The sequence below is a fragment of the Pyxicephalus adspersus genome, chromosome 11 (genome assembly GCF_032062135.1).
Source record: "Pyxicephalus adspersus chromosome 11, UCB_Pads_2.0, whole genome shotgun sequence".
Lineage (NCBI taxonomy): Eukaryota > Metazoa > Chordata > Amphibia > Anura > Pyxicephalidae > Pyxicephalus > Pyxicephalus adspersus.
The window spans coordinates 31,986,279-32,006,840 of record NC_092868.1 but is presented as its reverse complement, the minus strand read 5'-3'; the positions used below and the strand labels follow the sequence as shown (position 1 = coordinate 32,006,840).

The 20,562-nt window shown below is 37.4% G+C and overlaps 1 protein-coding gene across 2 annotated transcripts in view; it reads right to left on the bottom strand.

The window, feature by feature from the left end:
- LOC140341120 (transmembrane protease serine 4-like) overlaps positions 1-18,293 on the bottom strand; it is a 30,195-nt gene extending 11,902 nt beyond the window's left edge. Inside the window, exons 1-3 of one of the 2 annotated variants that reach the window (XM_072426663.1) lie at positions 18,162-18,293; positions 4,068-4,116; positions 141-473 (exon numbers count right to left, since the gene is read on the bottom strand). In XM_072426663.1, coding sequence (XP_072282764.1) covers positions 141-473; positions 4,068-4,116; positions 18,162-18,164 — 385 coding nt within the window. In that variant the 5' untranslated portion in view covers positions 18,165-18,293. Of the gene's footprint in view, positions 1-140; positions 474-4,067; positions 4,117-5,256; positions 5,337-18,161 lie in introns of those variants that run through there. The other variant, XM_072426662.1, reaches the window with a different exon arrangement.
- Between the last annotated feature and the right edge of the window lie 2,269 nt (positions 18,294-20,562).

Genomic DNA, 20,562 nt, shown 5'->3' with positions numbered 1-20,562 from the left:
TTGGTTTAAGCCATTTAAACATTTCCAAAAGTTTCATTGAAATTCACAGATATTAGTAAAGCAGCACAAAAAAGAGACCATAAAATTAGTAGTAAGTTTAAATCAAGGTGTTGTCTAAAAAGATGTTTTTATGTACTTACTTAATATACCTATAACCACAAGTGAAGCCAACACCAGAACAACTGTGGTAATGGGAACACAGAGTCTTCTGAGAAGTGATACTTTTGCAGGCTTGTAATGTACATGAGGAGGTCTAACCCCAGGTCTTGGAGTACCTCGAACAGGACCAGGATTTCTAGGAGGACCCCCAGGCCGAGGGACAGGAGGTCTGTTTCCCGCAGCTGGAACACCGGCAGATGCTGGAGGAACGCGAATAGGTCTTGGATTTCTAGTATTAGCAGTCCTAGTAGGGTTGGCAGCAGATTGTGGTACTCTCGTTGGTGGGCCTATATTTCTTCTAGCTCCATTGGCACCTGAAATAGCAATAAATAAAGGCTGAAAACACTCGGACAACAAGGATTTAATTGTACCTATGGGTAAAATAAAAACTAACATAAATGATGGAGTCTTTAAATAGCATTGACACAGCACTTTTTGTTTTCCTTAGTCTTAGACCAGGGGTGTCAAACTCTGGCCCCCAACATCCTTTTTTGGCCCCCAAAGGAATCCTAAATATGAACTGCAGCTGGCCCGCTGCTGCATTGAAAAAGCACCGCTACTACAATTTCCGGCATCACTCGCGTCTATAGACCAGCGGGCTCTCTGCCTATGTGTGGCCCCGCATTGGACTGTTTTATAGACGCAAGTAATGCCGTGAATTTTAGTAGCGGCGCTATTTCAATGAAGAGGGAGTTTCAGCGGCAGGCCACTCATAATATTTAGCTTCGCATTGGCAGCGTCTGGCATTTCCAGCACTCCCCCTCAGCTGTACTTTTCCTTGCTACTCCAAGGCATGGACTTGAATGGTTGGATTTTCATAGAAGAATGTTGGTATTATTATTGTTAGCCTGTGCAAAAAGGTTACCATTGAAATTTAACCCAGAAGGCTACAAATAGGGAAAGAGGCATAAGATTTTTCCTAAATAAAATTAAAAATTAAAAAGGTATGCCTCTTTCTTTATTATAAGCTTGTTTCAGATTAAATGTGAAGAAAAACCTTTGTTTTCATATGAAAAGGGTTTAAATTTATTGAGATGGAAAAATGTCCTCAATTTTTTCAATAAATTTCAAGGTTGGCCCGCGACTTTGTCTAAATTTTTTGCCCTAATAATTTTGGCCCTTTGTGTATTTGAGTTTGACACCCCTGTCCTAGACAACAGCATTATCTTTTGATCATGCCAGTAGAACATTACACTGATGGGGTGCTAGCAGCTGTAAAAAAAAGCAAATCTACACTGCCACACATTATCTTTTTTTCTTTTTTTTTTAGCATTTTACCTGTGAGCTTACTCTGTTTTGTTATTCATCTTGGATGTGAAAGGGAGCTGTGATATCTACCTATGAAAGGGATAGTCATACACAGCAATATGCTCCGCATGTAAATACAATGTGTGGGTTTTACAATGTCTGGCTTGGTTAGAGAATGAACTATAGTCAAGCTGTGCAGAGTTAATTTGGGGAAGAGACAAGGTCACTAGGTATTTCAAAGAAAAAACGGAGGACAAAAGGGCAAGTATTAGACACATCATTGTGAACATACATACTGATACATACAGTTTAATTTATGGGTACCCATACACCCATTTAAGCCCATTTAAAACTACACGTCCATCTAAAACTTTCATGTTAACAGAGTGGCAACATTGTTGTACGATTTTACTGCAGGAGACGGTCTTCTATTAAAGGAATTAAAAAAAGCAAAATTTCCTGCATGTCTTTAATGTCCTAATAGGACATTATAGTATAAAACGTGTATTTTAAATTGCAGGAGGATCTGGTAGTTTATACAACACAAAATCATAAAAAAAAAACTTTTTCCATAATATATCTCTATAAAAACAATACAAAACAAAGCTTTAGAATACTAAAATATTGTCAGTAAAGGAATATTTATTTAAAACAAATGTATGGTCTTTATTTTTTTTAACATAAACATAAAAGAAATTAGCCATATAAAAGTAATCTAATCATAGTATGTTAGGTTTATGTCTTAACCAACACATTGAAAACAAAATATTTCAAGTATCAATGATATCTTATCTCAACTGTTGTTAAGAGAGTAGGCTAAGTGATTAAGTGATTGCAAAGTGAGTATTTGTCCATTCTAGTATCTAATCTGCATTTCTGCATATTTATACAAGAACAAAATTGTTAGATAACATTGTCTAGTGTCTGCTATGTTGGAGGAAGCCACACGTACTACCATATGAGCAGTGCCATTTTTCTGGACCCTTCCTTGGACATCATATTCTCTCTACCTGCAGCCACATGGACTATGAATAAATTGCTTTATGTTATTTCATAACAACAGCCTATATATAACAAAATAATACCAACAACCCATTGCTTTTCATTGGTGCATTTAATAGCATTGTATCACAGCAAACGTTAAAAAAATATGGCTGATAATTTGAGAAAAAATACAAGTTTAAAGACAAAATCTAGCTACAATAAAGCTTTTACTAAAACTGTCCTAGGTAAGAGTCTTACATAGATGAAGTAAACAAAGTATCTGGAAATTTTTCTAAAACATAATTGTGAGCAGGCAGATTATTGCTGCAGAAGAGACAGGTGATGTCCATTCTGTAATAAAAGAAACTTAGCTGCCTGTTGAGTGTTTTCAGTATTGTACACTGTGCTGCAAATGTGCGGCTCAGTGTACAATCCTGGCATGCCCGACATACCTGGCTGCAAAGAATTATTTAACTCCTGCAAGCATGTGTAGGAGTTGTATTAATCCCGCCTGGCCAATCAAGCTGGCTGAAAATCCTGAACCCAGAGCAGCACCAGGTAAAGATGCAAACGGTACGGCATGCACCAAAGAGAGGACAGGTGAGTGTGTAAAAAAAAAAAATATGGACAGATAAATTAATTTTGTTGCAGAAGAGACATAGCCTGCCTTCTGCAAACAACTTGCTTGCTCACAGTTTTTTTGCATTTATACAGTATAGTTCTACTTATATCCAATATAATGCAGTTCAAAGGGAAGGACAAAGTTACATGTTATGCTGTTGAAACCTCATGTTTTCCAGCACCTGGAGCACTTGTGAAACTGTTTCCGGGTAGATCTATTTATTTATGCCAGTTTATTGACTTGTACAGACCCAAAACATTTTTTTTATTTAATTTGTTAAAATCCACTACATATACACTTTAAAGAGGTTCTTGGGTTTGGGGGAACATAGTTACACTTACCAGACCTGTGTCTAGAGAAGCCTTTCTTGAACGTTTTAATAGATGAACCTATGAAATAACTTTTAGGTCCTCAATGGACCCATGCTATAATTATCTACAGCTTACAGTACATTAACATGGTGGTCAGTAGGAAGAATAATTCTTTTTTTGCTGGGCAGTAAGAAGAATTCCACCCTTACAAATAGCAAAAACAAAAATGTTGGTGTCAGTTAAATTGACCAATTTTCGGTCACAATTGCCTCTTAGGAACCCTTATCAACCTCTGGAGGAACCACAGGATTCCACAGAATCCTAGTTAATGATGGGTGTTCAGAGTCCAGCAACACAGGAGAACACAGACAGAACTGGCAACACTTACACAATACGTACAGGCAAAACTCTACATTAATGATGATATTAAAGTGATGTCATTTAGGTTACTAAACACATCTAATTTGCATTGCTAATTTGCATTACATACCGGTAGTACTGAAATATGAAAAACTGGTACACGTGACAAACTAAAAAGTCTCCCTATGCCACATCCTAAACATGTTCTTTACCATATACTGCATGGCTGAACTTTAGCTATGAACCACTGAAATGTGAATAGGCCATTGTATTAAACCATAACATAATTACAGAATGTTACATGTTCACACCCCTGCTAAATACACACAATAAGCTTTGAGCTTGTTGCCATTGGTTTAATAATTGGACTTGGCTGTTCTTACCTGCTGTGTTAAGAGGAGACACACTGCTTACTTCTTCCTCTGCTGGATTCTGTAAAGATAATACAAGAATAGGTGAGATAATACCTATGGCTACTATTATGGTAGTAGTATGAACCGGTACAAATTTCAATATCTAATATTTGAAGACGGATGAAAGTCTGTGGATTCATACAAAATCTTTGCTAAGGGCTAAATCTTTGATCTTGACTTTAAGAAATCCAAGAGCATGAAATCATGTGCAGCTCACATCCCCAATCCTCTCAGGCCAAGTCGTCACCCAAGTCAACCTTTTTGGTGTTCAGTGACTTGCCTGAGGTTAGACAGATCATACGTGAATGTAAATATTGTACTGCTTTTGGCCAGTTTAAGGCAAAAATTTACTTTGCAACAGATTTCCTGTAATCCCCATAAAACTTCAGCTGAACAGAGGGGTGTGAAAGAAGCATATGTATATGCTGCTGGGAATATCCTGTTACTTTGCCCTGGGTGTGAAAAGCACAGGTTCACTTTAAAGCCAAGCACAGGCAATGATCTAACAGCCCAGCAGCCTCTAACATTTGCATGGGCATGTACACTTTTGTGCATGTCTGCGCATTGGGTGGATGCTGCTGACATTGATTTTTTTTTTAGATTATTTCCAAACAGACACTATAGCTTTTCAACTTTTTTTCAACAAACAGGGATTTGGTTCTAATAAAAAATATACACAAATACATACATGTATGGCGTGCATAGCTAGAGTTGATCCATTATATATGAATAACATAATGTGAAGTTGCCATGAGTAGAGGGGCTGCTTTTGCTGGCCCTCTTTAAAATTCAAGTTGGCTGGTTTCAATATTACTGGGTCACAGACCCAAGAGAAGTATGATATAAATGAGTATTAGGAAAGTGTCAGAAATAAAAAAAAAAATATTGGCATCAGAAAACAAACAGACTTGAAAGAGTTCTACCCCCATGTATTACTTTCTGGATTAGCTTAACTTTTGTTACCAGAAACCTGACTTTTGACTATGCCTCACCCACCTGTTTTTGCCTACGGTTGGCACAGGAGCAGGACATTTTTTTATTTTCATGTATTTGTACCAACATTTTTAACAGAACTGTTCATAATCATGTCACTAACTGACCTACAGATAAGCTCACATTGTAATGCATATAAAGACATGGAGCACATTGTTAAACTCACATCCACCATTCTTTAAATTGAGTATTTGGGGAACAGAGTCTGCACAGAATATATATATTCTTGAGGTTTCTGCAAAGCATTCACTTATCTCCTCTCTGTGGAAACAGCCCTTTTCCAGGAACTAGAAATCACTGCACCTACTGAGGAACTCAAAAGATTTAACATACAATTAGCAGGAGGACCAACCCTAAAGCATTATAATGAAGATCACATGCTGTTGCTCAGGAATGATTTTTCAGGTAGCTTACAAAGGTCACCAATTCCAGTTATTTGCAGATCTCTTTCTATCAGAAGGGGAGGCAATAAAACCATTTCTCACACACCAGCTAAATTATTAATGGGGTTTCTATTCGGTATGATTTTCACCAACAAGGGAATAACCCACATTTTCCACTCCAGAAGAGGCCACAGACAAAGTGAATTCTCTGTGGATATTCCTCTTTTTGGAACTCTGCATTGTAGAAGTTCCCAGAAGGCTGCAAATTACTGGAACTGAAGAAACTCATAGTATAACCTGTGAAACAGCTTTACAGAATAAGCCTATTAAAATGTGACTAACTATTACTAGTTAGGTTGAAGGCTACCTTGTACCTTTCTTGTTGAAGATCTTTCACCATTTTGTAGTATACAGTGTAATACAACTGTTTTACCTCATTAGCAGTCACTACATTTCTGTTTCTGTTAACACATTAGAATCCAGTGTGTATAGATTTACACCTTGCCCATCAACAAAAGATAATGAGTAACATACAGGTTCCTGTGGACCACCCAGATCATTTGAATACTACAGTGCTCTGTAAAACAAAAACCCAGGAAACTTCCAAGATTTCTGGATGTATCCTTTTCATTTAACCATTATGCATCTTACTAACAGCCCATCACTCTCATAGGTGGCATGCCTGGCTTTCCATTTTCCATTATACTGCACAAACCCATTGATGAGTGTTGTATGTGTTTAATATATATACAGTGGTACCTCGGTATAAGTCTGCTTTGGAATAAGTCCAACTTGATATAAGTCCTGTTTGGACACCAAAAATTTTGCTTGGTATACAACCTTTGTGCTAGAACTTGTATGGGTCAAAATGAGACAAAGCCACGACTGCCCACGAGCGTCAGTACGCCAGTTGCCACCACCATAGGATTTTTTTTTCCATGGGAATGGATTATCCATTTTTCTTTTATTTCTTATGGTAAAAATTTGTTTGGTATAAGTCCTGTTTGGTATAAGTAGTCCAAGGACTGGACTTATACCAAGGTACCACTGTTTTTATATATATATATATATATATATATATATATATATATATATATATATACTGTAAAGTGAAAGGGGTTCCGATGTAGATGTCAAATGAGATCTATGTCCATGCAAAGGAGATTTCCTCTCAAACTAAAACTGAATGAACATATAACATTATGGGCTTTATTTATAAAGCAGTGAATCAGACATTCTCTGAAACATTCCCTGATGGAGAATCTTCCAGGTCCACGGGTTTCAATGGCAGTAACTGATTCTAAGTAGACCCCTATGAGTGTTCACAAAAGCAGGAACTGTGCTTACACTGAAGGCAATGTTGGTGTAACTTTGCAGCTTGCCTGCTTGCCCTAAAGTGGAATATAACTCACCCCTCCTCGCTCCCTCAGTGGTGCCTACATTTTCACCTGGTCTTTGGGATGTTTGGACATTTTGTTTGGACAACTAGGAATGTTGTTACTCCTGAAGTGAAGTATGCTGGGAATGTACAGTAAGGTGCACATTAGCACCTCGGTGTACATTCTAAAGAATATTGCAAGCAGGCAGGTACATTTGCTCTATTGCTAGAGAGGTTTGATATGGTTCCTTGTGCTATACTAAGCCTGCCTGTTTGCAATATTTGAAGTTTTTAGTTTATTTACATTTTAAATATCCTCTACCTTAAGACAGGAAAAATGAGAACCCCCCTCGTATTACATATTGATGACAAAAAATAAAAATCAGTTGTTGTAAACATTCCCCACACTTTGCAAAACTTTTGCTAATATATATACTGTACACAGACAACTCCTCTTTTGTTAGCAATCTGGGCTCTATTTATAAAGAAGGTAATGGACATTCCCATGTGAGAATCTTCTAGGTCCTTGTGTTTTAATGACAGTAATTGATTACCACCAGGGAATTATATATAGAAAGGAAGAAACAGGCTCCTGTAGTATCATAGGTATGTATTTGATGTATACAAAAAATACATTGATCACAAAAGGTAATCCATACCCCACTGCTTCTGGTAGTGTTTTGGACTCATTGCTATACATTAAACTCCTGAAATACAGTTATGTTTCATTAATACCCATGGAGGAGTTACAGCGCATAAATATATTGGGAAAGATTATTGGGTGTGTTATACCTAATGGACTTCCACAGGGAAAGATGAGACACCAAACACATTATTTCTTTTTCTAGTTTCTGTCTTTCTTTATATACTTTTGAAATTTCAGGGGTTGGCAGATCCTTACATTACTGGGAGAAAGAGATAACCACCCTAGCTCCAATTCTTAGTGAATGTTTGAGGTAATGTCACATTCCCTGTTTTATAAATAAAGCCCTACATGTCCTTTATATGAGCCTTTTTATTTTGGGGATGGTTTAGTGCAGTAATTTTGTATAGAGGTCTGTAAATCAGACAGCAGATAGATGGGCAAGGAAGAAACAGGGACAGTTATTAGAAAAACCTATAGACATAAATACGTACACTTCTGTGCAGGGGGATATAAATGAGATTGTGGTTCTTACAGAGACACTGCTGTAAAGTATTAATATTATTTAATAAACTTAACAATGTACAAGCTAGAAACTTCTAGGTGTGTGAATAACCTAGGATCTGCCCCTAAATTCCCAAAACTGACCTGATTTGGGTCTCAGTGGGCCTGATTTATAAAACTCTTCAAGTCTGGAGAGGATACACTTTTATCAGTAAAGCTAGGTGTTTCAGCAAATCTGGAATGGCTTGCAAATAAGCCATTCTAGGTTTGCTGGATCACCCAGCTTCACTGATTGAAGTGTATCCTCTCCAGGTTTGGAAAGCTTTTAATAAATGAGACCTAGTATGTTAAGTCCAGCCACAATTTTTCTGGTCTAGGATGGTCTAGGAATACTAACAACAGAATATTTTGTACCTTCAGCCTAAAAAAAAATGCATAATCAGGCTCATATAAATGTTTAGGCCTTTGAACAAAAACAAATAGAAGGATGTCATTTTTGATAGACTTTCTTACGTAGAAGCTTTTCCTCAAGAGTTAAATATAAGGTAATATCCACCATTCACTGTACAGATGCAAAGTCTCTGCAGTGGGAGCATCATGGCCGGGGGCTCTAGAGATGAGGCTGGGGTTGCTAGGAGATCATGGATACAAATCCCAGAATCCTCCACTTAGCAGACTCATATCCCTCAGCATATTCAACTCATTTATTATAAAGAGATAACAAATGAAAGATTCGGGGAAAATAAATATTAAAGCACAGATGGCTGCAATGAAGATCTTAGGCTGACGCATTGAAAATCACTGAAGCGGAACAGTGTGTGGTAGTTTCAGGTATGTGTCCTTCTCATACTGCTTTAAGAAATGAAATGTAGATGAAAATATTGCAAAGGGGAAAAGAAAACAAACGCAGAAAAATGTGGTAATGGTGGTGTGGGAATATTAATGGGGTGACGCATTGGGTTACATATGGAACCAAACAAACAAACCTCAACCAAGCCGAAACTAGGCACTGCTCGGCTTTATAGTCACCTAGTCTGACGGCTTCTCATCTGGGCAAACTCCAATATTTGTGCTTGCAGAAGTTTATTGTTTGCCAACAGTTTGAACTTTACACAACACAGCATTGTGTTCTTTAACAAACCACAGACATTTCATAAACATATGTGTACATGCAATATTATTATTGTATTGCTGTATAGAAATTATTCTTTGTTGTTTGATAATATAAAAACTCTTGTTTGATATAATATACTGGGCATGTGCACATGTTGCACAGGTTAGGAAGTTTGTGGGCGCTCTATTGTGTGCAAACCATTTGTATTATTTTGGGTAATAACTTTATTTTAAAGGTCAAACTTTAAGCATAGTTACAGAATTAGATTGAAAGAAGTCCATATTGTTAAGATGTTTGAACCTTCTATTTAAATCGTATCTAAACTCAGAATTTTCACTTTACATAAAAGGGTAGACTAAACTTTTTATTTAAAGGTAAAATTCTGTTTGTGTTTTTTTTAAGGAGCAGCACCCTTTTTTTTTTTTTTTTTTAAGAGTGCAGCACTGCCCCCTTAATTCTCGATTGCCTAACCAATCAAGAATGAATGGGAATACAGGGCCACTTTGCATCCCTTAGTACCAATTTAGCATTGGCTGAATGCCATAACCTGCTTTGGTGGCCATGTCACAGAGCATCTTAAGCTGTTTTTGTGAACAAGAAAATTAGTTTGTTGTACTTAAATGGCCTTGACAGTAACCAGATATCAATGCAATAGCGTGTGATTCTAGCATATCCATATTGACCAAAATCCCTTTGGAATGCACTCACACGAATTACAGAAGTTCTGAAATTAAAAGAGGGTCCAACCTGGAACTAGCAAGGTGCACCTAATAAGGTGGATTTGTTTTTACTGAAATAGATTTAAATATATGAGTAAGGTTAAGTTCAGAATAAAGTTTTAAGTGGTTTTACTGCTCAAAGCCAAATGCAATAAATTGGTAAAAGACGAACTAAAGTTCAATTTTTACAAATGTTTGATCTGGCAGGTCATTATTTCAGAAAGGGACAAAGATATATGTCTCCTAATTAATTAGGTTTTATTACAAAGCAAATTAGAGGTTATTTCTGCTAGCTAAAAATGATTCCTAGCAAAGATATTTTAGAATGTCTCTTAAAAAGAATTGCATATCACTGAACCTTGCTTTATCAAATATTTTTATGGTGAAAATATACCTTGCAACTGAAGGTGTTTTTACTAACAAATAATAATTTTTCCTAATATAAATAATATTATTGTCAATCATGTCATTGTCATTTTGAAATCTAATTACTTGAAAACAACTTTCACTTTTAGTGTTTTACTTAAAAAAAAACAAAAAAAAAACAGTATCCTTATTCTGTTGGTAATTTTGTAAATTTAGCCTAATACCTGCTATTTCTATATAGATCATGTGGGAAGTGCCCCTAAATTATCTACATTATGCAAATTGATTTTGCTGAAAGATATAACTATCTTATATATGGATAAACCAGAGGTTTTTAACATGGGCGAACCCTTGAGATCATTTTCAGGTCTTCAGGGAACCCCTACTATAATTACTATATCCACAGCTCATAGTATATTAGCGTGATGGTCAATAGGAACAATACATCTTTTAAACTGACCTCAGAGGCATATATTGTTCATTGCTCATGGAACCCCCACCAACCTCAGGAGGAACCCTACAGTTCCACAGATCCCTGGTTGAGAAAGACTGGAATAAATAGTAGCTATAAAATGTTCAGCAGTCACGTGTCCCCTGGTGATCAACAAATTGAAACGTCTATACTGGATTTTGAAATTTAGCTTGGAACAATTAATCATTCTATTTGGTATTTTCAAATCAATGTAGGTATGTTTATAAAAGACTTTACAAGTGCGAGTTATCATGTCACACATTGCATCTTACACTGGCTATCATGCAGTGATGGAGTTACTTCCAGAGCTGGTATTTATGTAAAGCTACGTACACACGGCAGATTTTTATCGCCCGATAATCGGGATCGGCCAAATATCGGCTGAAAATCTGCCGTGTTTACAGTCGGTGTCCTCCATCGTCCGAACGACCGACCTGCCGGATCCACGGACGATGGACGACGACCGATCCTAATGAAAGGGAAGGGGGAGAGCGCGCAGCAGGGTGCCGCTCCGTCGCTCTCCCCCTCCCCTCTCCATAGAGCATGAACGGTGCTGTATGTACAGCACCGTTCATGCATCGGGTAGTCCCTTGTCGTTGGAAAGGATCGTGAAAGATCCTTTCCAACGACAAAACTTGCAAGGGTGTACGCAGCTTAAATGTAGTCAATCAGTTTACCAAGAACTAATGATTGTTTTCCTTTGATCAGACAAATACAAAGCTTCCTACTTGTACATTCTACAATTGATAACTACAAGTCATCATAAACTGGAATATATAATTGTACCTGTCACCATATAAATAGTGTGTCCAATCCCAATATCTAATTTACCATCATTCAAATTATCCTTCTCACGGACACAAACATAGGTAAAAAATTGGAAAAATAGTTGTTTGCACTTGGGGATCTTTCTACGAGGCTTTTTATAGAGCAGTGGTGTGTCATACTATGACGTTTCTGCTGCCAGAACCTGACTCCCCCACGTGTGCTTACCAAACCCAAAAAAAACTGTAATCCAAAATTAAATTTAAAAAAAGCTTCACAAGTTTGTTTGAAAATGGGCAGATTACGTAGAAATATAGACAAAATAGTATTTGTAAAACAACACAATCCTGGAAAAGATTTTAGACACAATTATCAAACTTTTAAAATGAACAAAGATCTTTTTTCCAACAATGCTACTGTAAGTTTCAAATCTCATTGGACTTAAGTCCAACAAATTGTCTTAGTTCCACTTAGTTCCAAACTCATGATCAGGCAGAGTTTTACTGCAGAAAGGGACAGGCAATATCCCTTTGCAATAAACATTCTTACCTGTCAAACACAGCTCAGTGTCGGGTGGAATACCCAGCTGGGATACCCTGTGGCTGCATGAACTGAATAAATTCCTGCGTATCTGTGTGGGAATCATGCCATATCGGCCTGGCTGAAGATGGACAAAGAATAGAACGGCGAAGAAATGAGGAGGAAGATGGTGGTGCCATAATGGGGACAGGTGAGTATAGACTGGGTCATTGAATTTTAGTGTGGTATCGTTATAAAACCCTTGATCCAACAAGCAGCAAGCTGTACAAAAAAAGAGCAGAACTTATGGTAAACAGAGAGATACACATATAAAGATGTTTTTAAGGGTTGTTTTACCTAATGGCGATTTGTATTTCTGTCCCTCCAGCCCAGTGATTTGCATAGCTCTGTCACCCAACAACTTTTTGTCACCTTAACTTCATCAGCTGCAGTGTAAAGCTACGTACACACGTCAGATTTTTATCGCCCGATAATCGGCATCGGCCAATTATCGGGCGAAAATCTGCCGTGTGTACAGTCAGTGTCGTCCATCGTCCGGACGACCGACCTGACGGATCCACGGACGACAGCCGATCCTAATGAAAGGGAAGGGGGAGAGCGCGCAGCAGGGTGCCGCTCCGTTGCTCTCCCCCTCCCCTCTCCATAGAGCATGAATGGTGCTGTATGCACAGCACCGTTCATGCATCGTGCAGTCCCTTGTCGTTGGAAAGGATCGTGAAAGATCCTTTCCAACGACAAAAATTGCAAGTGTGTACGCAGCTTTACTTTTACCTACTTTGCCTTCCCAACCCCCCATGACTAACTTCAGAAAGGAGAAACACCACTGTTTGGGCTTGTCTCTCTTTTGGTCTGATCCCCCTATCAGCATGCCACATGCACTGCCACCCTAACTATTCTGCTATCCCCTTCCACACAGACTGTACTGTAAACTGCAAGAAGCTGATACAAAGTCACATTCAGGTACTTGCACTGTGTTTATTTAAAATATACATGTAATATGGTAATAAAGATTACAGCGATCCATTCATTTTTGCCTTATATATCTACGCTTTATTTTTTATTTTATATATAATATTTTATATTGAGTAAGGAGGGTATTGAAAAGATAGGCTTATTTTAGAATAAAGATAGGGGGATGTTTCTGCCAAGCCTAAAAGGTATGTGAGTTTTCATTAATAAAGAGAGTAAAGGGAAAAGATAGGCTTTTTAAGGCAATATAAAAGGTTAACTTTAATATACTTTTTATATAAGGTTAACTTTAATACAAAACTTCAAACTATTGACACACGATGCATAAGCACCTAGAAATCCTAAAGTATTTCAATGTGGATAATCCCCTGGCATTGTCCATTTCTGTTTTTACAGCACCCCATTATAACTATTGATTATGGGACGTATCTATCATCATAATCTCAACACTCCTCTGAGGAAGCCATCTTGGCGAAACGCGTCGGTATATGAGATAAGATTACTATTCATTAGATAGATATTGACATACTTCCCCTGTGTGTAAAGGTTGGATATGTTTTAAATGTTTTGTTCTAAACCTAAACTAGGAATGCTTTGTTGGAAATAGGACTACCTACCACTACTTAGAATAAACACAAGTTAACCTTCTATATTGCCTTAAAAAGCCTATCTTTTACCTTTACTCCCTTTCTTCAAGAAAATTCTAATATTTTATATTCCAATTCAGAGCAGATTATGTAGTATGGGACCCCCCTCAGCAATTTTAATATTATATAACCTTATATTCAAAGAAATAAATAATGAGGGGTAAACCCCTGTTCTGTTCTGTTGGGGAGATTTCAGTTCACTTCCAAACCCTGAGATGCAGCAGGAAGTGTTGGAAAAACTGTACAAAGTTAGGGGAATTCCTTGCTTTGACAGTTGGCAGATTTCCTATGTCTTTGTCTCAGTTACAATAGTCCCCATAAGTGAGGGAATTCCCCAAGCTAGAATACAGGTAGTTTTTACCCTTCAAAAATAATAGAAGTATTAAATACTGCGTATTCATATTTGTATCTTTCTTATAATTACTATCATAGTATTCAGCCATTTTTGCAGACAGTTACCATGTGATTCTGCACAGTGGCAATACTGAAATGAATATTCTGGGGTCCTAAATATATATTACATTTTGTGACTTGTCTTTAAAGTTTAACATTCTCGGATATTTACAGTTTTCTACCCACAATAATGATGCCGATTCAATGGCTGGATCACTTTCATAGTTGGAATAAATATGCAGAAAATATTGAGATAGGAAGCAGGTAGCCATGTAGCAAACATTTTCAGAAGGAGTTGAGTGATGACAGCTTGCAGATATCTCTCTTATCATTCTGTTGTGCTATAGCTTCTTAACACATATTAATAAAATACTATGTTATTACCATGATTAGGCTGCCAATGTACCAGAAAAGGGGCATGCACCATTTTTTGCATCTGCATAAAAGTGCAATAAATTGCATAGTAGTGCATTAGTTAGTAGTGTTTCTTTAGGGCCCATTCACAAAACACATAGGCAATGTGTAGTAAGGTATATTTTATGCATTAGTGCCCTGTGATGCCTTTGGAATGACATCAAAAGCATCCTGTAACACTTGCTGCAGTGCACTATTATGGATCAAAACACATGAGGCCTGATTTAATTAAGTTCTCCAAGACTGGAGAAGATGAACTATCATGGAAGAACCTGAGTGATCCAGCAAACCTGGAATGGATCTGGTCCAGGAATGAAAACGTTTGCCAGCTAATAGCAAATTATTTTTAAAAATTCCATTCCAGGTTTGCTAGATCATTTAGGTTCTCCCATGATAGTCTATCTTCTCCAGTCTTGAAAAACTTTAAATTCAGGTCCATTGTGTCTTGTGCAGCCAAACATGTTTTTCTGCATTGAGATGCATTGAGGCGCATTAGTTTTGAATGGGTTGCCTAACACTGCGCCACACAACACCAGAAGAATGTCTGTGTTCTAGTGTAATGTGGTGTAAATAGATCCTGAGCTCATTGGGGTGCCACTAATTGAATTGAACCTCAAAACACTAATGGGTACATGGTGTATTGCTGAATGTTACCACCCATTAACAAGTTACCTCCTAAATAACATAAATGGGTCCTTATGGAGTGATCAAACGAGTAACGAAATTTAGTAACAAAATCCAGAGCGTCCTGTAATTAGGGTTCAGCATAATTTACCATACGTCTATAGACTAATATTACAAGTGATCCCCATCAGACAGAGAATACAAAGACAAACCTGAAGACATGTTGAATGAGACCACTATAGGCTAATGACATATTACAAGCGATAATTAGAGATTACTGACCTTTAGGCCATTAGCTTATTACAAGAGAATGATAGAGCCTGCTTCCATATACTACACACTGTTAGGCCCTTATTTACAACACCTATATTTAGTGTGTTCTGCACATCCATATTGACTGCATACAATTAGGAGTAACAATTATAACTATTAGGGAAAAAAACAAACATAAAGGCAAGAATTGCTTCATTGCATTTTAGTTTCAGCCAACAGGCACTACAAATTCAACAGACAATTGTTAAAAAGAACTAATCATGAATTGATTAATACAAGACTCAAATTAGTCCTGAAATTTTTTGGAGCAGGATTGAATTTTTAAAAACTATTTAAATTCACCTCCGTATTTTATTTTTAATTACAGTTTCATTGTGTGTTTTTTCACTGTAGTGAAAGGGTAAAAGGTTGCCTGAAGTTTAAAAGTTCCTGCTTGTCAGCTGCTTAATTTAATACTTAGTTTTGCTGAGTGCAAGGTGGAGTGTGTAAAGTTCAGCAGTTAACAGGCAGACAAGTGTTAAAGAGTCAGGCATAGGCAAAGTGGAAAAATATATTAGGGAGTAAATGTAAATATGTCAAATTCAAGCAATTGTAGATATAATGCTTTCATACTTGAATTATCAGATCTTTGCATACACATAACTCGTTCTGTTAAAAGTAAACCATTAAGCAATAGATACTAATTTAAAGTGAGGTCCCTGTTTAGAAGGATCTTTGGACTGTTAGGCCAAACCATGATCACCTTCCTGCACCTTGTCCAAAAATACCTCTTATAGTCCTTGAAATGCATTTTTTAGAAAAGAAGATGGGCTTAGCCAGGGTAGTCAAGTAGAAACAAAAAAAGTAACCAATGCCAATGCAGAGCTAAGACAGCCAAACCAACATGAGGGGTGTCTGGCCTTCTGTTAGCATAATGCCCTCCAGTTTAAGATTGTAAAAGAGAATATAAAAGTTATAGTATATTTAATGTGCCAGTGTTTACAGGGTTATGGAAACTGAGCAGACATAGAGTTTTATAGCTGGAATTTAGCCCCAGGTTCAAGATCCAATGCCTATTCATGTGGTTCTTTAGGCCCATATAAAAAAATGCCATCACTGATAACTTTCATATGCAATGCAAATGCCTTGTACACTACCATGGACAGATAAAGAGGGCCCAGGGCATTCATCACACTAATATTTAAAGTTTCAATGAGTTGAAGTGGTTAATGAAGCATACATTCTATCATAAACATGGACATCACTGCACCTTTTCTTTTGATTTAATAGTTGGAATAGTCAAGGGGCCCCTCAAAATGGACATACATATCACAAAATATTGTAATGTGGCATTTTACATACTCAAATCAATTTTACCTTTTAAGGTGGGCCCTTTGTTTTACAGCCTAATTAACATCTAGTGCAAATGCTAGTGGAGGTAGTGTGTTCATTTCTCCTGCAATACCAGTTATTTGCAGGGGCTCCTTTAATGCATGGATGGTGTATTGCTATTAAGTTACAGCTACTTTATGTTATTGTTGGCAGTCATCATCATTGCAGAAATCTTAGGGAGTGTGCTTTAGTTACCCCTCTGCAGCAGGGTAATGCAAGCGTAAATCCATAACAGGAGCCTGGACAGAAATGTAGCCCAGTGAAAGCAAGACAAGTATAAAGTAAACCCCTAATAAACTATTGCATCTTTGAAAAAGTCTAAAGCTATGTACACATGTCCAACGGTTCTCCATTAAGGTATGCTGCTCAATCGTTCTCCCCCTCCCCTCTCCATAGAGCAGAACGGTGCAGTATGTATAGCACTCGTTCATGCATCGTGCAGTGCTAGTTGATGGAAAGGATAGTGAAAGATCCTTTCCAATGACTATTATTGCATGTGTGTATGCGGCTTAAATCTGCAACTCTGTCAATCTTTGATAAGAGCTGTGTCTTAAAAATTCTATAAATGAGAAAAATTCAGATACTCAAGCAAAAAGTTACCCAAGAAAATTGCAACTATGTGCACAGATGTAATCAACATTTACAACAAACCTCTTATTAAATACATAACTTCCACTGAAAAAGTCAAATGTTACTAAAGTAAACTAAAAATATCCAATACAGTATTAAGAGGAATTGATTTAAACCTTGTGATTTTATATACATTTGTTTTTTTTTACATGATCTTACACTGTTCATAATTCCTTTACAGCAAGTGGGCACTGGTTGGTTTTATGTGAGACCTAGACCACTGCACCCTTGTTAAGTCCTGGCCTGCTGTTCCAATGAACCTTCATGCACCAGATGTTCTGGTCAGGGAGGGGGTTTAGCTAGTTAGGGATAAACACTTGTGAGGTCCTGACCTGCAGGACAGGAACTGACAATAATAAGGTCCTGATCTTCTGGTCAGGGATGAACAGTCTGTTGGCCAGGAATGGACACTTTTGAGGTTGTGTTCTGCTGGTCAAGCAGTTGCTGACATAATCACTAGCATTTTTATTGCCTGGGACAGCAGTGATGAGAAATCAAACAAAACAGAAACAGAAGACCCAGGTTTCAGAGAACATATGTGTGTTTTGTTTAATATTTACTGCCTTGTTGCAAGACCTGATTCAGATATACCCATTATTGCTTCTACCCAAAGTTTCCAAAGACAAAAATTTTCTTTAGAACCCCCAAATGATAAATAATAAAAAAAAATAAAATAAAAAAAATAATAAAACAAAGCTAAAAGTTCATAAAAGAACAATCAACTCCATGTCAGTAACGTTTTTACAGAAGCTTTTGGCTTACTATAATTTAAATAATTATTTTACCTCTTGAAGAAGACCATGCTAAGGCTTTGAGTATAAATTAGGACTTGCAGATCTTACTTTTCTGGTATCACATTCACTTACCATGGAGTATGTTCGAAGGGACAGAGTCCTAAAACTTCACACTTTTCACCGTGGAGTTCACTGATCCCAGAATATGGTTTAATGCTGTGATTGTCTGCAAGCCACTGCTTGTGTTTGTCTATCTCAGAATGTCAGTTTCATCTTGCTGTCCTTACCTACATTTCTATTTGATAAAAAAGGAACACTGAAAGTTGTCAAACTGGAATTCCAGGTTTACCCCCGCCCTGGACACCTTACAAGTTCAGCTTCTTCCGCCCTGACTCACCTTTACATGTGAGAGTCTGTTATGATGAGACTGCTAAACTCCTTACTGGAAACAGCCACTGGGTTTCCTCCAACTAACTACAGTAGCCTGCCAATGACAAGGAAGAGCATAGTTCATGCTTGTAAATGACATTTATTACACTTACCTGGATCCTAATCAGAGAAAAACACTTTAAGGTTTACACACAAAAACTTCTATTGTTTCCAAAAAGTTCATACTTTGCTTTCACCATCTTATTCTATCTATCTAGGCTGATTGGTATAATGAATCAGAAACCACAAAGCTGATTTATAACAATTGGAACAATAGTAAAACGTGAGGTTGTTCCTGGCAATCAGTAGTGCCTTAGCTTTTATTTTCTGACCTGCAATGAAACAGAATGCAAAACAAGGGCATATTTAATCAACTGTACAAACAACAGAAAAGGGGTAGATTGTATGTTAAGTCAAAAAGAAAACATCCAGGGTGTGTATGTTTGGGGTGGGGCTGTATTTAGAATAATTCAGTTTGTTTGATTCATTTGTATTTGTGATTAATTTTCTTTTACTTTTTTGTATTTGATTTCTGCGAACTGTATCTCTAAATATTTTTTTTTACTGTTTATTTTCCTACTTTCTGTCAAAATGATTTACAATAATGAGGGTTTATTTCTTGGCACATGAATACAGGTAATATAGTTACAAGTGGGTTCTGTATTAGGAGATATTCAAATTCCCTTGCACCCTCAAAAATCGCCTTAATTTTGCTTTTCCCATTGACTACAACTGCTTTAGCCAAAATGTTAAAAGCTTCCTGATATCTTCTAATTTTCTTCAAACTTTAGTGTGAATGAAACTCCAGTTTTACTCATTCCTAAATGTATAATAGATATATAAATTTCACATGTGCAGAACACATTTTATTAGTATCTGTAACTGTAAGAATGCAGGCTCAACTACAATCACATTTTAATTACTGTGAGCCAGACATTTAACCTACTGTGAAAGCAGGTCTGATATCTCTTGCCCTATGACTATAGGTGTGTATTGATTGATTAATACCTTACACTATGCACAATGCTGTTCACACCTGCAGATTGATGGGTTTACATACTGGTAACCTTATGTAGGCTATTGTTGTATGCATTGTGTATGTATGCATGGAGGAGGATCTGCAGAGACAATGCCCCTGATTCATCAAGCAGAATCGGATTATCGGTCGCGCATTCGTATTAGCGATCCGGAATCGTACGCGGTCGCGCTATTCAGCAACGGAAAAAGCTTGCGCGCGGAGCATACTCGAGTCCGGACCGCGGTAATCCGCGATCGATGGCCGCGCGTACGTTCGCGCTTCCAGCGAGCGCGGATTTCATTGATGAATCAGGGGCAATGTAGGGTATGACAAAAAGGAAATCTTACAGAACAGCAGTATACAGCTTTACAATCATTTTACTTACTTAAAGAATGTTCATGCATTAGGATTAATTTCAGGGAGAATCAGGATATGTAGTCTGGAAAAACTATTAAAATATGTTTTGTGTTTTGGTCACTAATGCTATCATTTGACAAGAAATTTGTCTGGCTAAATACCCCTAACATTTCTAAAATGCATAAAAGTATGTCACACCCTGCTCCCAACAAAGAACTTGAAAAAGGGGGACACATGGCTAGGAACAAATGTCACCCCACTGTCAGAATGTTATTTCTGTTGATGGGACCATGGTGGAGGGACCCTGGGATCACTTCATGATTGCAATACACTTAGGATTGGTAGGTCAGTATTCCCACTTTAGGGCTACATTTACTGTATGGAACAGCCCAGTGTATATTCAGGACATGGAATAGCTAGTAGTAGTTAGTCACAGTCAACTTTGTCCATATGTGATCAGGGGACCTGTGAATTGCTATTTAAGTGTTGTGTGGGCCATGGGTCAATTCCTTGTATGTTTGTGCAGGAATGGCAGGTGCCATTTACAGACTTATATCGGCTTTTGGGGTTGACCTCCTTGGTGCTGGACATTGACAAAGGGGCATTTAGGTTGGTGCAAGCATGGAAAGAGTAAGAATGGTGTCTGTTTAATGTGAGGCGGTCATATAAGCTGTTGGGCATGCTTGATCTGTGAACAAAAAGAGTCTTTCCTTTACAAGCATGGTTTGA